Below are 22,573 nucleotides of genomic sequence, written 5' to 3' on the forward strand. Positions count from 1 at the left end.
TATGTTTGATTTATAAAGTCATCTTTTAAGGAGAAAAGGCTACTTCCCTGGGTATGAGGTGGTAACACAGCAGCATGGCATCTCTTCCTGAAGAGACATCTCAACTGAATCCCACAGTGTTGCTAACGCTACTGGAGGAAGGACTTCCTTTCTTCTTTCCAAGCCTCTCCTTACCCGCAGGGAGATTAGTAAGCCTTTAGATAATTCGATAAGCATCAGTTAAAAAAATTAATTTATTTGTTCTAATTTGTTATACATGACAGCAGAATGTATTTCAATTCATAGTACATAGACCTCAATTTTTCATTTCTTTGGTTGTACACATAGAGTCACACCATTAGTGTCTTCATACATGTACCAAGGGTAATGATGTCCATCTCATTCCACCATCTTTCCTTTCCCCATACCCGCTCCCTTCCTCTCCCCTCCCCTTTGCCCTGTCCAAAGTTCCTCCATTCCTCCCATGCTCTGCCCCTGCCCCCCATTTTGGATCAGTATCCACTTATCAGAGAAAAGATTCTGCCTTTGTTTTTTGGGGATTGGCTTACTTCACTTAGCATGATATTCTTCAGCTCCATCCATTTACCTGCAAATGCCATGATTTTATTCTCTTTTAATGCTGAGTAATAGTCCATTGTGTATATATGCCACAGTTTCTTTATCCATTCATATATTGAAGGACATCTAGGTTGGTCCCCAATTTAGCTATTGTGAATTGAGCTGCTATAAACATTGATGTGGCTGTGTTACTATAGTATACTGTTTGTAAGTGCTTTGTGTAGAAACCAAGGAGTGGGATAGCTGGGTCAAATGGTAGTTCCATTCCAAGTTTTCCTCCATACTGCTTTCCAGATTGGCTGCACCAATTTGCAGTCCCACGGGCTTTTCCCCCACATCCTCACCAACATTCATTGTTGTCTGTATTCTTGATAGCTGTCATTCTTTTTTTATTTTTTTTTAGCTTTTTTTTTTAAAAAAAAATATTTAACTTTTTTAGTTGTACACAATACCTTTATTTTGTTTATTTATTTTTATGTGGTGTTGAGGATTGAACCCAGGGCCTCAAATGCACTAGGCAAGCACTCTACCACTGAGTCACAACCCCAGCCCTGATAGCTGCCATTCTGACTGGAGTGAGATGGAATCTCAGGATAGTTTTGACTTGCATTTCTCTAATTGCTAGAGATGTTGAACATTTTTTCATGTATTTGTTGATTGATTGTATATCATCTTCTGAGAAATGTTTGTTCAGCTCCTTAGCCCACTTATTGATTGGGTTATTTGATTTTTTTAGTGTTTTTTGAGTTCTTTATATATCCTGGAGATTAGTGCTCTGATGTGTGAGGTAAAAATTTGCTCCCATTCTGTAGGCTCTCTCTTCACCTCACCGACTGTTTCTCATGCTGAGAAGCAGTTTTTCAATTTGAAATCATCCCATTTATTGATTCTTGATTTTATTTCTTGTGCTTTAGGGGCCTTGTTAAGGGAGTAGGGGCCTAATCCCACATGATGAAGATTAGAGCCTACTTTTTCTTCTATTAGGTGCAGGGTCTCTGCTCTAATTCCTAGGTCCTTTATTCACTTTGAGTTGAGTTTTGTACATGATAAGAGGGGTTTAATTTCATTTTGCTACATATGGATTTAACAGTTATCCCAGAACCATTTGTTGAAGGAGGTTATCTTTTCTCCAAAATATGTTTTTGGCGCCTTTGTCTAATGAGATAACTATACTTATGTGGGTTTGTCTCTGTGTCCTCTATTCTGTACCAGTGGTTTACCAGTCTATTTTGGTGCCACTACCATGCCGTTTTTGTTACTATTGCTCTGTACTATAGTTTAAGGTCTGGTATTGTGACAGCATCAAGTTTTGTCAACATTTTTTTTTTTTCTTTTCATCCCTTCTCATCTCAGACCAAGGCTGGGGTTAGGTGCTGTATGGTTAGGTGTCTGTTCTCCTAGTGTGTTACACTGGAGTTTGATCTGCTTTTAGAAGCTGAAAGCTCTGTGCCGGTGTGTGACATCCCTTCTCTTAGCTTCTGAAATGTGGCTATCAAGTACTATGCTTATCTGACAACCAAAACAGGGGGTTCTCCTGTACCCTGTAAGGCAGGAAGGGATATTTGCCCTAGGAGTTTTTAAAGCATGTCTGGAAAACAAATATGCTTCATTGTTTCATGGTTAAGATAGTTTATTGACTGGGATCATAAACTTTTTCTTTTTTTCCAGGACTAGGGATTACACCAGGGCCTCATGTTTGCTTTACCCTTGAGCTACACCCCTAGCCCTTATTTATGATCCTTTCAACCTCAGCCTCCTGAGTTTCTGGGATTACAGTTGTTGACCACCACATCTGGCTAAGACCATAAAATCTTTATATTAAAAAAACAGAAAGTGATGCAAAAAAGTACCCACCTATCTATAGACCATTGGTGGATCCTGAACTATATATTGCTTTAAGTACAGCAAGCATTAAAGTCTAAAGAGTTTTTTTTTTTTAAATTTAGTAAGAAAGATGAAGAGGGTGAATGAATTTGAGTTCTACTGAATTACTTTAGTACTCGGAAAGGAAGACATAACAAAGGAATGAAAATTTTTGATGTGCTTGAGCCAGGTAGTAGCTTAAATAACTCACTTGCAGATGAGGGGCGTTGACACCCAGAGAGGAAAAGTGACGTGTCCAAATTCATAGAATTAATTGCAGAGCTGAGGTTTGCACTCCAGATGTTCGGGCTCCCAGTTGCTATGATATGTTTTAAAATTTAGCTGTGTTTGTTTTGTGGCCTTGGAAACACAGCATTGCTCTTTGCTGGGAGCCAAGCAGCCATGTAGCTTTCTCCCAATTCATGGACTATTTCAGAGGTTTGCATGTCATTAGTGAAAGGCCAAGGTTCGTCGTCGGAGATTAAAATGCCCACACACAGATAGCAGTGACAAAGATGAAGCACTTTACTAAAAGCTGGTGCTAGCTTATATAGAAAGTGAGAGTCAGTTATCTTAAACCAGGAAGCTCCCTGGGCCAATCATAGTAAAGGTCAGGTCATCACCTACGGTGCACGCACGTCCGCCCTGCATAAGATTCATGGGGGGCACGAACTGTCCACGTGTACAGAAGACAGGAGGGCCAATTAGAAGGTTTTCAAAACAACTTGTTATCCGCCCACTGGCAACTTGCCTGCCGCCATGTTTGAAAGGCCTGGGGAGTTCTCAGGGAGACTCCCAACATTCCCCCTTTTTTGTTATTATATGGAAAGGGACATCGATTCGTTCTGGCTACTTCCTGCTGAGTGGGGGCATCGCCAGGGAAGGGGTCTGAAGGAGGGAAGTTAGAAGTCCCCACAAGAGAGCTGCAAAGATTGGTATAAGGTCAGATGTGACATCACAAAGTATTCCCTGTAGCCAAAGGTCAATTATCACTTCAGTCCAGTCGGTATAAGTCTCTACGGCAGGTACAAGCCAGGCATCATCAGATATCGCTCTCAAGAAGGTATCCCAGGAACCTTTGAAGGGTTTTTCAGCATTGAGAGGGATGTTCTCTGGAGAAGGCGGTTGATTCTCTGTGGCCAGAAGCTGATAATTTCTAAGTAGAAACTGGTTAAAAGTTTGGTTAGAGATTTTACCTACTTGAGTTTGAATAAACTTTATAATACATGGTAAAAATAGACACATTAAAAAGATTACACATAATGGTCCAAGGATAGGCCATACCCATGCCAGAAGGGGAGTGGACATTAAGGAAGAGAAAAGGTTTTGACTTGTTGGGGTCCTTAAGGTGGCTGCCAGGTCAGTGAGCTTAACAACATTGTCTTCTACAAGACCCGATTCGTTGATATAATAACAGCATTCTTCCCTAAGGAAAAGACAGTTTCCACCCTTTTCGGTGGTGAGTAAATCTAGGGCCCTGCGATTCTGAAGGGTGACTTGTGCCAATGAGGTGACCTGTTTTTGTAAGGATGTTAGAGATTCTGCTGTGGAAAAAAGTGCTCCTTTAAGTTTTGAATTAATGTCCTTGACAGCCCATAGGGAATGACCTAAGGCTCTTCCCGATAACCCTGCGCTTGCTGCTGAGGCTGTTAATGAAATGCCTATCACTAACGGAAGGAATGCAACCTGTTTTCCATGTTTTAGAGGGTTAAGGATGAATTTTACTTCAGAGTTGCTATAGAGAGTGAGCTGTGGAACTATGGTGACTAATAAACATGGGCTAGGCATGTTGGAGAGTATAATGGTGGTGAGAGTGCCATTGCACCAGAAAAGAGACCTGGTGGGGAGTAAGTGCTGTGGTTGATGATTAGGTTGTGGTGGCAAAAAAACCTGCCAGAAGGGAATTGGGAGTTGCGGATCCCAGAAGGCAAACCCGAGGAATTATGGTGTGGTTATTTTCCTCAGGTTCCCATAAAGGAACATTCTGCAGGGGTTTAATAGGATCCTTTTTGTAGGATGAGTTGGACAAGCTGGAATCATCCGCGCTGGAAACTTTTATTGGAACTGTGGCAAGTAAGAGCCGTGCTAGGGAAGCGCACAGAAAGCAATTTGCTGGACTTGCAGCGGGGAAAGTTTGGTTTAGGTAGGACAATGTGTCAGTGATGATCTGTAACCTGGCACAGATCAGTGAAGCCTGAGAGTCAGAAGTGCATTGGCTTTCTAGGGATGCGAGCAGCCGTTGTTCTGAGTGTTTTGTGTTGGTTGAGACGAGAGAGACTGGGGACTCTATGGAAACATATTCCAGGTAACAGATAAGGAACCACAGGAAGTGGAGGCATACCCACCGCAATAGAAGGAAGCTTTTACTCCTGCTGCCCAGCGTGGGTTCCCAGGGTCTGGGATGGTCAGCTTGTATTGGTGGGAGGCAGACTCAAGTTTAAATCTTCCTACATTTAATTGCCCTGAATATGCATCATGAATTCTGCATGACCAATAGGGGCAGCCTCTGTAGGTTTCCGGCCACTATTAGCAGTAATCCTTATTTTGGTCATATAAAAAAAACATAAGTAAGGGCGGCTGGCTTGCTTAATGAGCTCATAGGAAGAGGAAGAGAGTACAACATAAATGGCCGAGGAGCACCCTGTTAGGGGACAGTCAGAAGTGGTAGCCAAGTGGGTGGTCCGGGTTTTTTTGTTTGTATGTTTTTTCACCTTGAATCTCCAGACATATGATGGTGAAGGCATTACCCTTGGGGTTAGGATGAGGATGAGGATCAGAAAGTTAAGGTACATTTTCGGATATGTTCTCAGCTCTGGGTGTAAGGGCAGAAACATGAGAAGGATGAATTTTTAAAGGGTCAGTAGGGTGGGGAGAGCAAGAGTATGTAGGTGTGGATTCTTGCGAGTCCTCTGGTCCGATGTTGTCAGAATCAGTTTCCTGGATGCATGGTTTGAGCCTGGAAATGTGAATCCATGGAGTTAATTGATTATTTGTGAGTCTGAGTTTTGCTGCCGAGGGAGTGCACATGATAACCGAGGCGGGGCCCTCCCATTGGGGTGCAGTTGGGGTCTTTCACCTGGGGGGGCAGTAATATATATATCTGTTGGCCAGGTGTTAGGGTGAGGGGGTTTTGAGTAATGGTTGGGTCAGGTAAAAGCCAGTCCTGGTATTTCCAAAGTTCAGAGCGTAGATGGAAAAGGAGAGGTAGAGCGTAGGAATCAGGTATAGGTAATTGTTCAGTCTGTATTCCGGGGTGTGTGGGGGGGAAGGTTGGATGGTTTCTTTGGTAAAGCCCTGAGATGCAACAGGGCCAAGGGGAGGACCTTAGTCCAGTCTAAGCTTAGTTCCATGGTGAACTTGGTGAGGGTTTTTTGAGAGACCGATTAGTTCTTTCAACTTTCCTGGAAGCTTGGGGATGGTAAGGGCAACGGCAATGCCAAGGGAGTGATAATGCGCTAGCTAGCCCCTGAGTTATCTGCGAGGTAAATTCTGGACCATTATCTGATTGGATGGAAGTGGGCATCCCCGAAACGAGGGATTATGTCAGATATCAACTGGTCCACAACCGTGGATGCCTGCTTATTGGATGTGGGAAATGCCTCTATCCACCCTGAGAATGTGTCCACCAGTACTAAGAGATATTTGATGTTTTTTACCTTGGGCATGTTTGTGAAATCAATTTGCCAATCAGCTCCTGGGGTGTAACCACAGGCCTGATGAGAAGGATAGGGTCTGGATTTTAAGGGGGTGTTGGTATTGGTCCTCTGGCAGATCTGGCATGTGGATGTAACCTGTTGCAGAAAGGTCCGATCGTCGGAGGAAAGAGGGAAAAAAGATTGAAGGAAAGTCGATAAGCTCTGGGGGCTAGAATGGAACAGTGAATTGGGAAATCTAATGAGCTGGTGAGGGTCAGAAAGTCGCTCCTCAGAGGAAAGATGGAGTAATGAGGAAGAGGATGGGGCCTGTAGGGCAGCCGACCTGGTCAGCTTTAGAGTTGCCCACTGTGGCAGGAAAAGAGTCGGTCTGATGGGCTTTACAGTGGACTATTCTCAGCTGTAAAGGCAGCGTGGAAGCTCGTAGCAGATTAGAAATAAGGCTGGCACTTATAATAGCAGTTCCTTTAGTAGTTAGGAGTCACCCAGTTGAAGAGGGTCCAATTCAGTTTGTGGTTGTGCTGGGATTGAGGCAATGAATGGCGCAGGAAGGCACCAGTCTGTGTGTTCCCTTAGGAGTTTGCGTAGAAGTGTGAGATAGGGCAGGTGGGGCACAAGGGGAGGAGGAGTGATTGAAAAGATTTGGGTGATTAAGAAAGGGCACCCATAGAGTTGCTCAAAGGGGCTAAGGCCTGAGTGAGCCCTTGGGGTTGCCTGAATTCAGGTGAGGGCCAACAGCAGGAGATTGGGCAGAAGAGCCTAAGTTCGATAGCATGTTTAGTGAGATGATCCTTGAGAATGCCGTTAGGCCTTTTAACTTTACCCAGTGATTGGGGTTGGTAGGAGATATGGAGCCTCCAAGTGATGTTGAGGCCTTTGGAGACTAGTTAAACAACCTGAGAAGTGAAGGCCAGACTGTTGTCTGACTGGATGGAGGCAGGAAGTCCAAACCAGGGAATGATCCGCTCAATGAGGATGGAGGCAACAGTGTCAGCAGTTTTCCTGGATGTAGGGAAGGCTTCTATTCAACCTGAAAAAGTATCAACCAAAGTAAGTAGGTAGTGAAGCTTTTTGTGCCTAGGCATATGGGTGGAGTTGATCTGCCAGTCTTTGCCTGGCTAGTGGCTCCTCATCTGAGGTGTGGGGAGTTTAGGTTTGATGCTTCCTCGTGGGGATGCTGTAGAGCAGACAGAATAAGCAGAGTGACCTGCTGGAGAGTAGTTCTCATTCCTATGAAGTAAAAGAGGGGTTGTGAAAACTGGAAAAAGGGGTTAGAGAGGGTTTTAGATGGGCACATAGTCTCTGGAGCCAGAGGAGTTAGTCATGAGTCATAGGTCTCCATCTTGGGCACCAGGGCTGGTAGTCTTAAAGAAGTAGTTAATTGACTGACTGGTTGGTGAATCTATATATCTGATCTTGCAGGAGCTTCTGTAGGCAGTTTAACAGACATGGTCCTATTAGTGGTCCTATTAGGAGAAACCTAAAGAGGACTAATAGGGGTCCTGTGAGGGGGAGGAGCCAAGGCCATACTTGACTGAACATTCCCCATGGAGCCTGTTGGCCTAGTTGCTGTCTCCTCTTTTTTAGCTATTTTTGTCTTTCATTACTCCTAGGAATGATTTTTTGGCTTAACTGTTTCTATCTATTGTTAAGAGTCAGCCGAGTTCCCACAGGGGTCGCTCGTGGGGGAACTTGAGAGCAGCTTCTTAGTTCTGTTAGTGCCATTTGCGCTAGGATGGGTCCAGGTCTTGCTTGACCATGTGGCTTCCCTTGGAAACATCAGGGAATGTCTCCCTTCTCTGGTGACCCTCCTATTCACAGCAAATGCACGGATTGGCTTTTCATTCTCCAGTGGTCTCAATAATCTCCCTGATCAGGAGGTTATGTGGCCCAGAGTTGCAAAGCTCTTTAGAGAAGTTCCCTGTTCCCTGGATTCAGACTGACTCAGAGGGCAAGAGCCAAACATTGGTTTTCTTGGCCCTTTTAATTTAACTTTAAATTGTGATCATAAACATCTAGCAAAGTCAGTTTCACTTTAAAATAAGAGTACTGGGCTTTACCTGAAGTCTGGCCTGCTTTGGAGTCATTCTTACATGTAGTAAGATGGGAGGCACAACTTTATCTCAGGTAAGGCGGGGTTCTTCATAAATCTTTTTTTTTTTTTTTAAAGAGAAACATTTATTTTTTAGTTTTCGGCGGACACAACATCTTTGTGTGTATGTGGTGCTGAGGATTGAACCCGGGCTGCACGCATGCCAGGCGAGCGCACTACTGCTTGAGCCACATCCCCAGCCCCATCTTCATAAATCTTAAGTGCTATAGTTCTGAAGCTGATCTTCGCTTTTTAAATATCATTTTACAAAGTTAAATAAATTGTTGCTGAAGTTCACATGAATATTAGCTAACACAATATAATATCACATCTAAAATATGAATTAAAGAAAGGCTGAAAGCTTTTAACCTTTTGTAGAAAAGTAGCAAAGTACTTTTGTGTTTTGCAGTACACAATTAATCACATCTGTTGACCATTTCATGAAAACATAAACAATGTTTTAAGTATATGGAATTATACTGTTGTAGGGATGGACAAAGCAAGGCACCTAAGATAGCACTGAAGATAGGGAAACAGTCCTATTTGGTTGCAACCGGATTCAGAAGGCACTGCTTCTGTTGTAATCAATTAATCCCCTGAGCCCCAAGTTTAGGTAGTTTCAGAATTTTGCATCCAGCATGTAAGGGGAGGGGCTCAGAAGTTCACAGTCTGCAGAAGTTCACAAAAAGCAGTTTTTTTTTTTTTTTTTTCTCTGTTCTGGGCAAGTTAACTTTTCAAGGACACCTGGGAGGGGGAGAACTTTTTCTTTTCTTTTTTTCCTCCCCCTGCCAGCTGTTCCCATGGAGCCCAGTTGGTAACTTCCTTATCTTAGAAATGTAGCTATCTCTGTGAAGCCCAGCTCAAGGCCAGAGGCCTTGTTCACATATTTTGTGAAAAAACGAGTAAGGGGGTGTCTAGCTTTTGGAGTGCTGATTTTTCCAGCCAGTGGCCAAGTAGAACAGGACAACATGAAAAGAGAAAGTTTATCTACACTGAACTCTTTTATAGGGACTCTTTTGCTGAAAGTCCTAAAGTCAGCCATGGTGAAGACTTCTGGAGAAGGTCAGTTAAGACTTTTCTGTGGGCCTGGAAGGGAGTGGGAAGACGGGAAGGTGGGGCTGAGACCAGCTCTGGTGGATCTGAGAATGAGGAAGGAGAGATAAAAGAATAATGGAAAAGGGGTTTGGGATTTTCCTAGCAACAAAAACTTGAGCAGTAGAACAGGTAGAGCAGAGGGGAAGATGGGAGCGAGTATCCCAAAAAGCCTGTGAGGGACATTAAAGTTTTAGTAACCTGTTTTCAGTGATGACAAAGCAACTTTAAAGGTCATTTTCACCAGATCTCTGATACGGGTCTGAGGGCTCTCCTCAGCTGGTTTGAGCTTTGGGTTAGCTGGTAAAAGGACCTGGTGGGACCCGGTGTGGGCACTGACAGGAGAAGAGAGGAGTGAGTGGGTAGAGGGGTACCTCAGTACCTGCTACCTCAGCAAGGGGGCAATGGTCTGAGAACCGGCGGAGGTTTGGTTTTTTGATCCAGTAATTAGAGGTGAGAAATCAGGTTGCTGAGGTGAGGGTGACAGCAGAGAGTCTGGGGCAGAAGGCTGAGGGTGAGGATCTATTGGAGAAGCATAGTTCAGAGTGGGAGCGAAGGAGGGAAAAGGCCTCCACATAGGGGGATCTCCTTCCACCCTTTTGAGCACTTGCAGAAGTTAAAAAGGTCACGCAGAATTTGAGGATCTAGAGACCCCTCTGGGGGCCATCAGTTTTGGTTGTCTAATTGGTAATATGGCCAATTCTGTGTACTGAATTTGATGAGGAGTGAGGGTTTGATGTCCGGAGTGAGGGACAACCGGTTGAGGTTAGCCAGACGGCATTTGAGAAGGGAATCAGCGGGGAGGGAAGAAGAGGCTCCCATGATGACTCTCGGCAGGAAGAGAAGAGGTGAATGGCCTGGACTGGAACAGAATTTGGTTGAGTTTCCTTCAGGCATCCCCAAAAGGAGAAGTCAACCAAAGACACTCGGGAGAGCCGGGGCCGGGAGGGCAAATGAGTCGTCACCCAAGAGCCCAACCAGCGAGACCTTAAGGCCGGGAGTCACAGGCCACCTGACGTCAGGGTTTTTCCAAGAGAGGAGAAGGAGATAAAGAGAGTCAGGGAGTGCCTATTCTTCTGTCCCTTATAGCTCATGAACCATGAGATGGGAATCCAGAGAGTCTACCATAACTATGAAAGTTGTGGTGGGGTGCGTTCTCTCCTCCAAACTAGGCGTCAAGGGCCTTGCTGGACGTTCACAGTCAAGGCCTTTTGCATATAGCCGTTTGGAGATGGATTCCCAAAGAGGGGGAGGAGGACTCACCGGTTGTCGATCAGAAGTAGTTACCTATTGGAGAGCCGGTGTTGGGTGGAATGTAGCAGCGCTCAAAAAGGTGAACAAGGACAGCAAACCTTGAGAGAGGGGGTCCTCAGAATGAGGAATTTCCCCTCCTGGGTTTCGGCACCAATGAAAGGCCAAGGTTGGTCGTCTGAGATTAAAATGCACACACACAGATAACAGTGACAAAGATGAAGCACTTTACTGCAAGCTGGTGCTAGCTTATATAGAAAGTGAGAGTCAGTTATCTTAAACCAGGAAGCTCCCTGGGCCAATCATAGTAAAGGTCAGGTCATCACCTACAGTCCACGCACGTCTGCCCTGCATAAGATTCATGGGGGGCACGAATTATAAAGAGTAACCGGTGAATGTTGTAGCCCAGAGAAAGCCATTCTATTGCAATAAACCAGAAAACCAAGTTTCATCCAGAAAATAGTGGATACCTTTCTCTAATTAATGCACCTGTAAAAGTAAGACGTGGAGTGTGGAGCGTGGTGGTGTGTACCTGCCATCCCAGTGATTTAGGAGGCTGAGGCAGGAGAACTGCAAGTTTAAGACTCTGTCTCAAAATAAATAAGTAAATAAAAATAAAAAAGGGTCAAACCAAGGTTGTTCACAAGGGCCTGAGGCAGTTCAGCAATAAGTTTTATGTGACCTTACCTCCTGGGACACAGATTTTAAAGGCACACATGAATCCCCTCTCTGGGCACAGAAGAAATGGTATCATATTCAATGCAGTCACATCCACAAATTCAAGTCCATACTTCGCTTCAAAGGCATCCTATTTCTCATATTTGTGACTATATGAAGTTTTCATTGTGAAATACTGTGGAACTTAGCAAGATCATTTCAAAATGAAATCTCTGAAGTATGAGGTTGAGAGCTTTTTATAATTTAGGCAAGCCTGGAGGTTCCGAGATAAATTACAACCCATCTGGGGAGACCTTAAGAATTTAGGGGTGGGAGGAGTCCAGAGAGGCTTGGGGTCCATCCAAGATTGACTAGAAGATAATATTAAGAGACAGAAACACGCGCGGTGGGTGGGGCGGTGGGGGGTGCGGATTTTTAATCCCAGCGACTCTAGAGGCTGAAGCAGTTTGAGGCCAGAATAGATCCTGTCTCAAAAAATAAATAACAAGGGATTCCACCTCTTGGGTCCCCTTCTTCCTCCGGGAGAAGTCTTTTCTGCTGTCCTTTAATAAACTTCTAATTTCTACTCTGACCTTGCCTCGGCGTGCTTCTTTGGTGTTATTCTTCAACATTGGGGAAGCAAGGACTCGTCACCGGTCAACAGCGGTAACATATTGGAGGTCCCAGACCGAGATTCTACACCGAGGTAAGTGCATGCACCCCATGTCTGTTTGAGGTGCATCTTTCTCTCTCTTTCTTTCTGGAGGGTAAGATGGGCACCCGCCGCCACTCTTCAAGACTCGGGTGAGAGGTTTCCTGGCCTAGGCAGCTCTCAATCACCTGTTCAATACAGAGCAGGCATGTTGGGTTCTGCCAAAGCCGCTTCCAACTTTTCTGTCTGGGCCTGGAGAGCAACTGGCGTGAGTACACAGTGTCCCGAATCCCGATCTGCCTCGGATGCGTGGAGGTGGAGGAAGGAGTTTGGAACAACTGCGGAATTCCGGTCTGGGCTACACTCAGAGGATTCCTAAGGTTCCTTTCTCTTGAGCCCCCTCCCGACAGCCCTCAGGGGTATCTAGGGTGATCGGTAGATGAATGGCACTGAGGGAAAGCCCCAATCACATTTGCCTCCGTATGGGCCATGCAACACTCCCAACCTCGCATCCATTCCTCCTGGATGCTCCCCTTCCTTCGCAGGTCAGAAATGTTAGCAATTCAGGTTGTAGGACTGAGAGAAAGGCATGGGATAATTAGCAAAATCTGCCCAGGTTCCCTAAGATGCATAGGTAACTTTAACTGGTCTGTTTTACCGCCCCAATGTTTAAAATGTGTTGTGTTCCTTAAGCTGCTAGAGAGGCATTTTTAGAATCAACTCCTCTGGTAATCTGCTACCTTACAACCAGTAGATATCCCTTAACACTTAGGCGGCTCCTTTAGTCTACAGAGCAAAGGCAACAAAGAGCGCATGTTTCTCTTTTGCAATGGGTTTTTAGTGGCCGGGAGGATAAGCAGTAATGCCCTTAAGTCTGAATCCTCCCAGGGTCTCTGGCACAGGGCAAACTGAGACCCTAGCACTTTGCTAAAGGGGACCAGAAACCCCTTGGCAAAGCAAGGTGAGAGACGGGTTTTCTGGACCGTTTAGGAAGCTCAAACTTAGGGAGACATCCCTAATGAGAACAGTTTTCTCTGGCGCGGCGTGGGCGCCTGAGTCCTGTTTTCTTCTCACTCAGACAGGAGCTTCTCTCTCTCCAATACGCCAGGTGCACCACTAGCCTGCGTATTGAAAAATTGGGATAAATTTGAACCTCAGACGTTCAAGAAAAAGTGCCTCATTTTCTTGGCCTGGCCTCAATACAAACTCTCTGATGAAGAAACCTGGCCACCAGAGGGAAATATCAATTTTAATACAATTTTACAGTTTGATAAAATTTACAAAAAAGGAAATGGTGTGAGGTGCTGTATGTTCAGATTTTCTTTGCTCTAAGGGAAAATCCTAAATTATGCCAACAGTCTTAAATTTTTAAAGCTTAATTTTGGATATACATGGTAGTGTGTGGTTCTCTTTTAAGATTTTTTTTTTCAGGTGATTTAATGTAACTTAATACTACTTTAGAAACTTCAGAACAAAGGAAGTAGCTTAATGATCCTGAAGGAATTTCTTCTGATGGTGGCTTTTATATTATCAAGAAAGATCCTATTTTCAGTTTTGTGTGAACAAGTTTTTTCTAGTGTAGGAAAATGTAAAGGTATGAAATTTTGTAAACTGTATCTTAAACTTGTATCATAATTTTCAACATCCAAACCTGAAAATTGTGACTTATGGTTAAAATGCCTTAGGCATGAGGTTTCTGCTCAGAATTCCAGTTTTCCCAGTTCCTTCCAGACCTCAGCCAGGACTTAAGCTGATATGCAAATAGAAGAAGCCTGGGGCTCAACAGAGGGCAGATTTCAGGCCCAAGGAAAAAAAAAAAGAGTTAAAGTATCTTTTTACCTGAACTCAAACTAGACCCCAACCAAAAAGTAAATTATATGGTATTTACTAATTACTGGCCAGTCATCTTTTTTTAGGACTCTTGCTTTTTCTTAGATTCTGTATTTTTTTGAGCTCATGATTTTGATCCTACAGACAAGTTAATGTTTTTCTGATAAGTTCTATTTTTGATCACCTGGAGTTTTTTTTTTTTTTTAAACATTGCAATGAGATTTCACCTGAGAAAGCTACAAGGCCTTTACTATTGTGTTGTGTTACACTTGTGTTATGTGTTGTATGTCGGTATGTCTGTATGTGTGTATGTCCATATATCATGCAGTGATATGACAATTGACAGATGAGGAGCGCTCATAAAAAATTAAAAAATGGATCCAAATATCTTTGATTCACGTGATTCAAATGGTTCAATTTAAATTGGGTAAACAGATGAAAGTAAAGATGTCTTTAAAATTAAGCTTATAAGTTTTTCTAGATGTTCAAAAAGGCCCTAATGTTAAATCTGCTTAAATTCAAAAATTTACAAGTATTGTTTCAAAATGTGAACAGAAGGAGGTTAACAGATAAAAAAGAGAAACTAGAAGGTTCTAGATATGGATTTAAGAGGAAAAATGTGTTTCTGGATAAGAGTCTATATGATTAAGAGGGCTTAAGTAAATGATATAAAAAAGGTCTGTGTAAGTTGCTTATAAGTGTAAGTTTTTGAGCAAGTAATCTTAAAGAAATTAAACAGCTGGTTAAACAAGTGCTGTTGTTTTAGAGAATTGTGCTGTGTTATTTCTTTAAAAGCTAAACTTGGTTAATATAAAAACATCAGTGTAATTGGTGCTATTAATGTGTTCATATCTTCCAGGTATACAAGTCTGTAAGGTAGAAGCTTCAAAGTTGTATGGTAATTTTAGGCTTAAAAAGAAACATGTTAGATTTATTTATCATTTGTGTTCTATAACTGGACTTGTTATCAATAAGATGTAAAGTTCTATGTTACTTTTTACACTGAGATACAATTTAAATGAATTTTTAAGTTAATGAGAGCCTAATCTGTGTGAAGGTTTTATTGCAAAACACAAAAGTACTTTACTACTTTTCTACAAAAGGTTAAAAGCTTTCAGCTTTTCTTTAATTCATGTTTTAGGTGTGATATTATATTGTGTTAGCTAATATTCATGTGAACTTGAGCAACAATTTATGTAGGCTTTGTAAAATGATGTTTAAAAAGCAAAGATCAGTTTCAGAACTACAGTACTTAAGATTTATGAAGAGCCCTGCCTTACTTGAGATAAGGCTCTGTCCCATCTCACTACATGTGAAAGTGACTATGAAAGAAGTAGGCCAGATTTCAGTACAGTTAAAGTTGTGTCCAAAAGTAGTTTTTTTGCCAAGATTACTAGGATCTCAAACAGGGAATTATGATGTATAACCCTGCCAGAATTCAAGGTAGCTATTATATAAGCTAAATATGTTTTTACCCTAGTTAGTTTTGTGTTGTAGTTTGCTTATAGATGGTTTAAGGATTGCCTGTTAATGTTTTAAAGAGGTACTGCTTTAAGAACACAACCTGGGTCAACATAAGATAAGGAGTTATCACCTACTGGATAGAGAGATAGACATTAAAGCCCAGTGCTCTTTAATATAAGGCTGTTAACTTATTTGCTGGATGTTTAAGATTAAGTTTTAAAATTAAAGTTAAATTAAAAGGGCCAAGAAAACCAATATTTGGCTCTTGCCCTCTAAGTCAGTCTGAATCAGGGAATAGGGGACTTCTCCAAAGAGCTTTGCAACTCTAGGCCACATAACCTCCCGATCAGGGAGATTAATGAGACCAGTGGAGGACAGAAAGCCAATCAGTGCATTTGCTGTGAAGAGGAGGGTCATCAGAAAAGGGAGACATCCCTGATGCTTCCAAGGGAAGCCACATGGTTAAGCAAGGCCTGGACCCATCCTAGCGCAATGGCACTAGCAGAACTGAGAAGCTGCTGTGAAGTTCCCCGAGGACTCCCAGGGAAGCTCAGCTGACTGTTAACAATAGATAAAAACCAAAGTCAGTTTGACTTGCTTCATCTTAAACACTTAGCAAAGACAGTCAAAGCCAAAGCACAGCTGTTCCTGGACATTTTAAATAATAATAATAATAGTTAAATGTAACTTCCAAAAATAAGTAAACTGGAGGCTACAAAAGAGATTCTCAGACAGGAATGCCTGATAACTATCAAAAGGAACTGCCAGAGTAGTTTTTAGTTTAAGGCCTTTATTTCTAACCTGCACAGGTAGGCTTAGTGTTTGCAAGTATGGTTATCCAGCCCTAAGTAACAGAATTAAAGATTTCTCTATTAGACACAGAGGTCATACTAGTAAAAGGATTTTACAAGACCAGATGACATTAAATTATTAAACTGTATCTTAAGGAAAAGGACATCTGTAACCCTAAAAGTTAAATGTTGTGTTTACATCCCTGACATTTCTCGCAATGTGACAAATATCCTTAAAGATTTACATGCTCAGATAGAAGCCATGTCCTCAGCAACTTTGTCATGGAAACAATATCTTATCTCCTAGTTCTTGGTACTTCCTGGTGGAAAACATTGTTAGTCTTTGTCTTTGCCATCATACTCATTGGCATATTCCTGTGCTATGGCGTTTATTGCTGCATCAATATGGTTCCAGTACTAATGAATTCTTGTTTCTCTTATAGACCATCCACACTCAAATGGCCCTCCAGCCTATTACTTCTCAATTGGACTTTTATCATGGACCACTCGATAGACCCGATTTGATTTTAAAGGGGGACTCCAAACTGCTTGCCCCACATCGTCCCTTTTCAGCCTGAAGAAGCCAGAAAGATCTTCTTCGCCCCCCTTCCTTACAGCAGTAAGGAGTTCCCAACTTAGAGGGGGGAATGAAGCCAGATTTAAAGTTAGGTAGTCAGTGTAGTTAGGTAAATCGGGTCTAATACCGAGTGAAATCTAAAATGGAGGCCATGCTGGCAATGATTCCGGGAAACGCAGGACAACTCATGGAATGTTAATGAAGTCCTGAAAAGGCCCTAGGCCAAAGTCCACCTCAAAGAAATGTCAATGAACAGCCCCCAGCAAAAAGGTGCTGACTCAGAAGTCCTTCCTGACCAGATTACTTCTTTGGCCCACCTGTGTCCCACCCCTCGGGCCTTCCCACCTACATTCCATCACTGAAAGAACTATAAAAAGGGGAGACAACATCCCTTCCACGGATTCCACCTCTTGGGTCCCCTTCTTCCTCCGGGAGAAGTCTTTTCTGCTGTCCTTTAATAAACTTCTAATTTCTACTCTGAAAAATAAATAAATAAATAAATAAATAACAAAAAGGCCAGGGGTGTAGCTCAGTGATAGAGCTCTCCAGGGTTTACTCCCCCCACCCCAATATATTAATGTCAATGGATTCATCCTAAGGACTAAAGAATTAGGAGCCTTCTTGATGTAGATTCCTTGGCCCTACTCATAATCCTGAGTATCTGGGACTGGGCGTCTCAGGGATTCTGATCCCGCCAGTCTAAGTACTCATACTTTGGAAGAACCACTGGATCCGCAAGGATGCGGCACTAGACGTCCTATGGATAGGAGTCCGGAGAACAGTGCAGCGGAAGCAGGAGAGTGGCAAGGGCACGGGGACCCAGCTCAGAGTGAGTGTGGAGTTTCTCTGGCTAGGGAGAGTGGACAACGCTCCTCGCCCAGCGGGAGTCACAGGTCTCCAGGCTCCGCCCAGCCCACGCCCGGGCGGGCCAGAACAGCTCGCCTGCAGCCTCCCTACGCCGGCGCCGATAGGAGCTCTTTGAACCGTACCTTGCTGACGCCTGGATCTGGCCTCCCCGCACTTCGTCTCCCTCGGCGGACTAGGACGGCCCGTGATGCCACGGGGCGGGGAATCTGGGGAAGTGACGCAAGCAGGGCGGGCAGGGCGGGCAGGGCGGGCGGCCTGGGACGGCTGTCGGGACGCTGGGAGCATGTCGGCTCTGGCCCGACTGGCGCCTTTCGCTCGCGGAGGAGGCCGCCTCTTCAGAGCTTGCTGCGCACGGACGGGTGGAGGCAGCGGAGTGCGCCAGTGAGTGTGGGGCGCGGGGCGAGCGCTCCGTCGGCACTGACGGCCCAAGCCGAGTCTGGACGCCCTCACCTTGAGGCGGGAGGTTGGGCGGTGCGCGCGCACGCGGCTCCGCGCGGGGCACGCTGGGTCTTGTGGTCCGTCCGGGTGGCCGAGTTCGTGGGGCGGGGCGCGTGCGGTAAAGAACGGGGGCTGGGGCGGGACAGCCCGAGAGTCCGGCGGGAGGCGACGGAGCCCTGGAGGGAATCCTGGGCAGCCGCAGGTCTTAAGGTCGGAAAACAGTAGGGCTTGATGGATGGATGTCCCTAAAACGTGAATCTCACGACTACAGGGCGTTTTTGCTTTTTAAATTTGACGTTTAGAAATCCTAGGTTGGAACGATTCTATTTTGCTTCTTTTTTTTTTTGGTACTGGGGATTCAACGGAGGGGCGCTTTACACTGAGCCACATCCCCAGCCCTTTGTTTTTTAAATGTTTATTTTTTAGTTGTAGGTGAGGATAATATCTTTATTTCATTTTTATGTGGTGCTGAGGTTTGAACCCAGTGCTTCACGTCTGCTAGGTGAGCTCTACCCCTGAGCCACAACCCCAGCCCCAGCTCCGGCTCCGGCTCTTTTTATTTTTTATTTTGAGACAGGGTCTAGCTAAGCGGATGAGGCTGGACTTGAACTTGCGGTTCTCCTGCTTCAGGCTCCGGAGTTGCTGGGATTACAGGCGTGAGTCTTCAGCTCGATCTGTTATTTTTTGGGGTGGTATTTCTTCCCAATTTATTTCCTTCCTACAGGACTCACTCATAGTATATCTTACTTTGATGTATTTTTTGGTTGTGAGCATGTTTTCCTTGGACATGCTCATTTATTTGAATTCTTTGAGGTCTTGCTTCTGGTAGCCTCTTGAGGACACCGCCAATCCAAGATTACTTTAAATTTTCGGCTTGGGTTATGGGACCACAGGCCAACCCTGGTATTGTGAATTCAGATGCAAATCTACCTAAGGACTGGCTTCTCCATGGTTTATTTTTCATTCACCCTTTTGCCATGGGGCCTAATAATTAGACTGCTGGTCTTGGTTGGTCTCACTCAGTCTGCCTCTTTTGTCCTGTAGCTGTTAGGGTGGAAGTTCTAGGACAGTTGGTAAATGACAGCTTCAGCACTTGACTAGTTTCCAGGCTTTGTTTTTACTTGGATTGCTCTTGAATTTTGTGCCTGGTCAGTGATATTGGTGGGGGGTGGGAATATATATGAATTTTATATATTATTTATACCTTATATATTTAATTTCATCTGTGATAGTTTTTTCGATTTGGAAGGTTGCTCAGAGTGTCTTATCTAGTTTGTTTCAGTGTAGTAGTTAATCTAGTGTGGAACATAACAGTCTTAGTGTGCTATGCACATTTAAAGCAAGCTAAATGAAAGGGATTACAAACCTTTATCATTTTGTCTGTACTTTGGTGGAGGGGATAAGAAATGTTAGCTTTAATTTCTAGGATGTAACTCAGGGTTTTGGACGGCTTACTTCTTTGAAAATATAGCCGGGTGCAGTGGTGCCCACTTGGAATCCCAAAGATTTAGGAGGCTGAGGCAGGAGAATTTGCAAGTTTGAGGCCATTCTTGGCAATTTAGCAAGACTGTCTCAAAATAAAAAATAAAAAGGGCTGGGATGTGCAGCTCAGTGGTAGAGTCCCACTGGGTTCAATTTCCAGTAAGTATCAAGAAAACATAGCAAATCATTTCCCATTTGGTTTTGTCTGCTAGTGCTGGTGGTGGTGTGCATATTGAGCCTCGGTATAGGCAGTTTCCCCAGCTGACCAGATACCAGGTGATCCTGGGTGAGTTCTTCAGTGCGACCATGTGGTTCTGGATTCTCTGGCGCTTTTGGCATGATTCAGATGCTGTGCTGGTAAGTACAGAGACTTCAGTTTCTTGTCCTTTATTGAGTAGGGGAAGGGAAGGTAGGATAACAGTGTAGTTTGTTTTTCTGTTTCTAGACCATTATTTCCTGTGTGAATATATTCCCTTCACTACTGTGTTGTCCATATGTGTGCAGGAATCCCATTGGTAATAAAACTTGCACTGGGCCGCTGAAACACATCCACAGCCCTGTTTTGTATTTTATTTAGAGACAGGGTCTCACCGAGTTGCTTAGCAACTTGCCATTGCTGAGGCTGGCTTTGAACTCATGGTCTTCCTGCCTCAGCCTCTTGAGCCGCTGGGATTATTGGTGGGGGGTGGGAATATATATGATACTTTTTAAAAAATATTTTTTAGATGTCAGTGGACCTTTATTTTATTTATTTATATATGGTGCTGAGAATTGAACCCACTGCCTGACACATGCTAGGCAAGTGCTTTTCCACTGAGCTACAGTCCCAGCCTGAAACTTATTACCTTTTGACCTCACCTGATCGTGTACATTTTGGTAGTCCACATCTTATGGTTTTTGTTAGGTTTTCATATTTGGAAGGGAGATGAGAAATTAATTCTCTTACCATCTAAACTGCGGATTCATTGGTGGATTAAATACTTAAATGATTATTAGTGTTCTCCAGTCTCTCCAGAGGCAAGTTAGAATGGCTTGGATATGAGTTAATTTTTCTGAAATCTGTGCTTGTGGGTCCAGAGTACTTTGGCTTTTAGTACATTTGAGTTTGTTTTCAAGATAGGAAAAAACCTTAAATGGTATACAAATTTGGAAACATCAGGTTGCTTTATATCCCATTTCTCTTAGAAATAATTCTTTGAAAGAGCTGGTTAGGTGAACTGGCAGCACATTTCCTGTTTAAAACACCCGTTTCATTGTAGGTCAGTTGTCAGTAGTATACTTGGCTACTACCATGAGATGATACAGACAGATTTGTTTCTAGGTGAGGATTGACGATGCTGACATCAACCTGAGGCTCCCAGATCTCATAGTAGGAATGACAGGAGTTGGAAACATTTATATTTAAGACATTGTCCAGATATGCAGTATCTTTGAAATGTGTTGCCTCCACTTCCTCCTATATTCTATCACAAATTGGTTTAGGCTGGTGCCTCCATAATGGGGAGACTTAAAAATTCAGGCCACTGTGCATGATGAACAGATTAAACAATAGTTGGGCCAACAGTTAATTAAGGGAGAATTTGTTCCTGTGGTACTTAAGGGCTGTATATATGGCAGTAAGCCTTACTCCTTTTTTTTTTTTCTTCTAAGATTTCTTTTGAAATTTAATTAGTTATATTTAGCTTAGATGCCTGACTTCTTTTTCTTTTGAATGGTGTGACTAGGGTCATTTTACATATCCAGATCCTTCCCAGTGGACAGATGAGGAATTAGGTATCCCTCCTGATGATGAAGACTGAAAGTGTACACTCAGCTCTTTCCAAGTAAGTATTCCCTAAGTTCCTATTTCTAAGTTATTCTTTACCTTTTTGTCATGAATATTTGTTTTTATTTTGTACCTTTGACAGTCTTGAAGGAACTGCATATTCTAGCAGCATGAAGCACAGTTAATCATGTCATGTATCTAATTTTTGCTTTAATTATTTTCACCTGTGCTCCTTCTGCCCTTTTGGTCTTATTTTCCTTTTTATTATATATTTTAAAAAATTAGTTTTCCTTAAGGTTACAGTTTTAGGGTCCCATTTATCTATCCATTTGATCAAAGGCATATTAGTTCTGCTTGTGTGAGGCCTTGGATTCAATCCCCAACACAGAATCACAACAGAAAGACCAATTCTGTGCCAGGTCCAGGAATACAGTGGTGAGTAAACAAGACAGGGAGTTTATGGTATGTAGTAACAAAAACAGTGTCCTCCCTTTTCTCACCATTTAAATGGAAAGATCCAGCATATGGGTCTGTAACTGTGGAATTTAAGTATATGGAAATTGTTTGAACTACAAAGGGTTAAGGCCTTTCATTTTTTTTGCGATGCTGGGGATTGAAGCTTGGCCCTCAATTCGCAAGTGGTAGGTGAATGCTCTACCACAGAGCCACCCCCATCCTGAACCATTTTCCATTCTTTACTGAAAGAAGGGAAGTATTAGGAGAATCCCATTTCCCTTCCAAACCTTCAGGCATTGACATTCTCATTTACCTTTTTTTTGGTACTGGGGATTGAGCCCTGAGGCACTTAACCACTGAGCCACATCCCTAGCACTTTTTATTTTTTAATTTTTTAGTTGAGATGACACAATACCTTTACTTTTATTTATCTTTATGTGGTGCTGAGGATCGAATCCAGTGCCTTACACATGGTAGGCAAGTGCTCTACCACTGAGCTACAACCCCAGCCCCTTTTTATTTTGAGACAGGATCTCCCTAAGTTGCTGAGGCTGGTTTTGAACTTAAGATCCTCCTGCCTCAGCCTCCAAGTCTCAGAGATTCAGTTGTGTAACCTATGTGCCTGTGCCCAGCTAACACTAATCTCCGTGTTCTCCCAAGTGTTCTAGTATTCCTATACACACCTGCATTAACACTTTGTGTTGATGACTGGATGTAAACCCTTTGAAAGACCGTGATTTTGCTTCTTCCTCTATAGGCTACTCACATGGTCAGAGCTCAATAAATGCTTGAATAATGTGGATTTTGATTAGTAAGTATAAAAGTACTTAAAACTTTCCATTTTTGTTTTCCTGCAGGAGCAAGGTGAGAATTTCAAGAAATTATGGACTTCATAGAGTACATTAAAAGTTGTATATTAAAGTGATTTGGAAAAACAATAAACAAAAAAATAAAGTGATTTAGCCAAGAACGAAGAACTGAGTTATCGTGTCTCTGGTAGTGACAACTACCTTTTATTTCCTGGGCCCCATCTGTTGTGCTAAGTGGTTCGCCTGTCCTTTCAGCTCATTCCCTTGGGTGTTCTG

At 43.2% G+C, this 22,573-nt stretch overlaps 2 protein-coding genes across 3 annotated transcripts; one reads left to right on the forward strand and one right to left on the reverse strand.

Annotated features, from left to right (window-relative positions):
- Positions 1–215: 215 nt before the first annotated feature.
- On the reverse strand, positions 216–17,580 carry LOC124086102 (endogenous retrovirus group FC1 Env polyprotein-like). Of its 2 annotated transcripts, none has more exons than XM_058575771.1 (2): positions 17,470–17,580; positions 216–16,957 (listed from the first exon to the last, which is right to left on the reverse strand). In XM_058575771.1, exon 2 carries the CDS (start codon positions 4,207–4,209, stop codon positions 3,271–3,273), a length of 939 nt encoding a protein of 312 aa, XP_058431754.1. In that variant the 5' UTR covers positions 4,210–16,957; positions 17,470–17,580; the 3' UTR covers positions 216–3,270. The 2 variants fall into 2 exon arrangements, with proteins under 2 accessions (XP_058431754.1, XP_046290074.1); XM_046434118.2 differs by having other exon boundaries at positions 216–7,104; positions 17,470–17,548.
- Positions 17,581–17,584: 4 nt separating this feature from the next.
- Positions 17,585–22,465, forward strand: Ndufb2 (NADH:ubiquinone oxidoreductase subunit B2). Its single transcript, XM_046434119.2, has 4 exons — positions 17,585–17,728; positions 19,480–19,624; positions 20,992–21,090; positions 22,346–22,465. The coding sequence occupies exons 1-3, from the start codon at positions 17,631–17,633 to the stop codon at positions 21,064–21,066; spliced, it is 318 nt and encodes a 105-aa protein (XP_046290075.1). The 5' UTR covers positions 17,585–17,630; the 3' UTR covers positions 21,067–21,090; positions 22,346–22,465.
- The last annotated feature ends 108 nt before the right edge of the window (positions 22,466–22,573 follow it).

This window comes from Marmota monax, unplaced genomic scaffold, assembly GCF_021218885.2.
Source record: "Marmota monax isolate L192 unplaced genomic scaffold, Marmota_monax_Labrador192_F-V1.1 WCK01_AAM20220418_F8-fsc00122, whole genome shotgun sequence".
NCBI classification, from domain to species: domain Eukaryota; kingdom Metazoa; phylum Chordata; class Mammalia; order Rodentia; family Sciuridae; genus Marmota; species Marmota monax.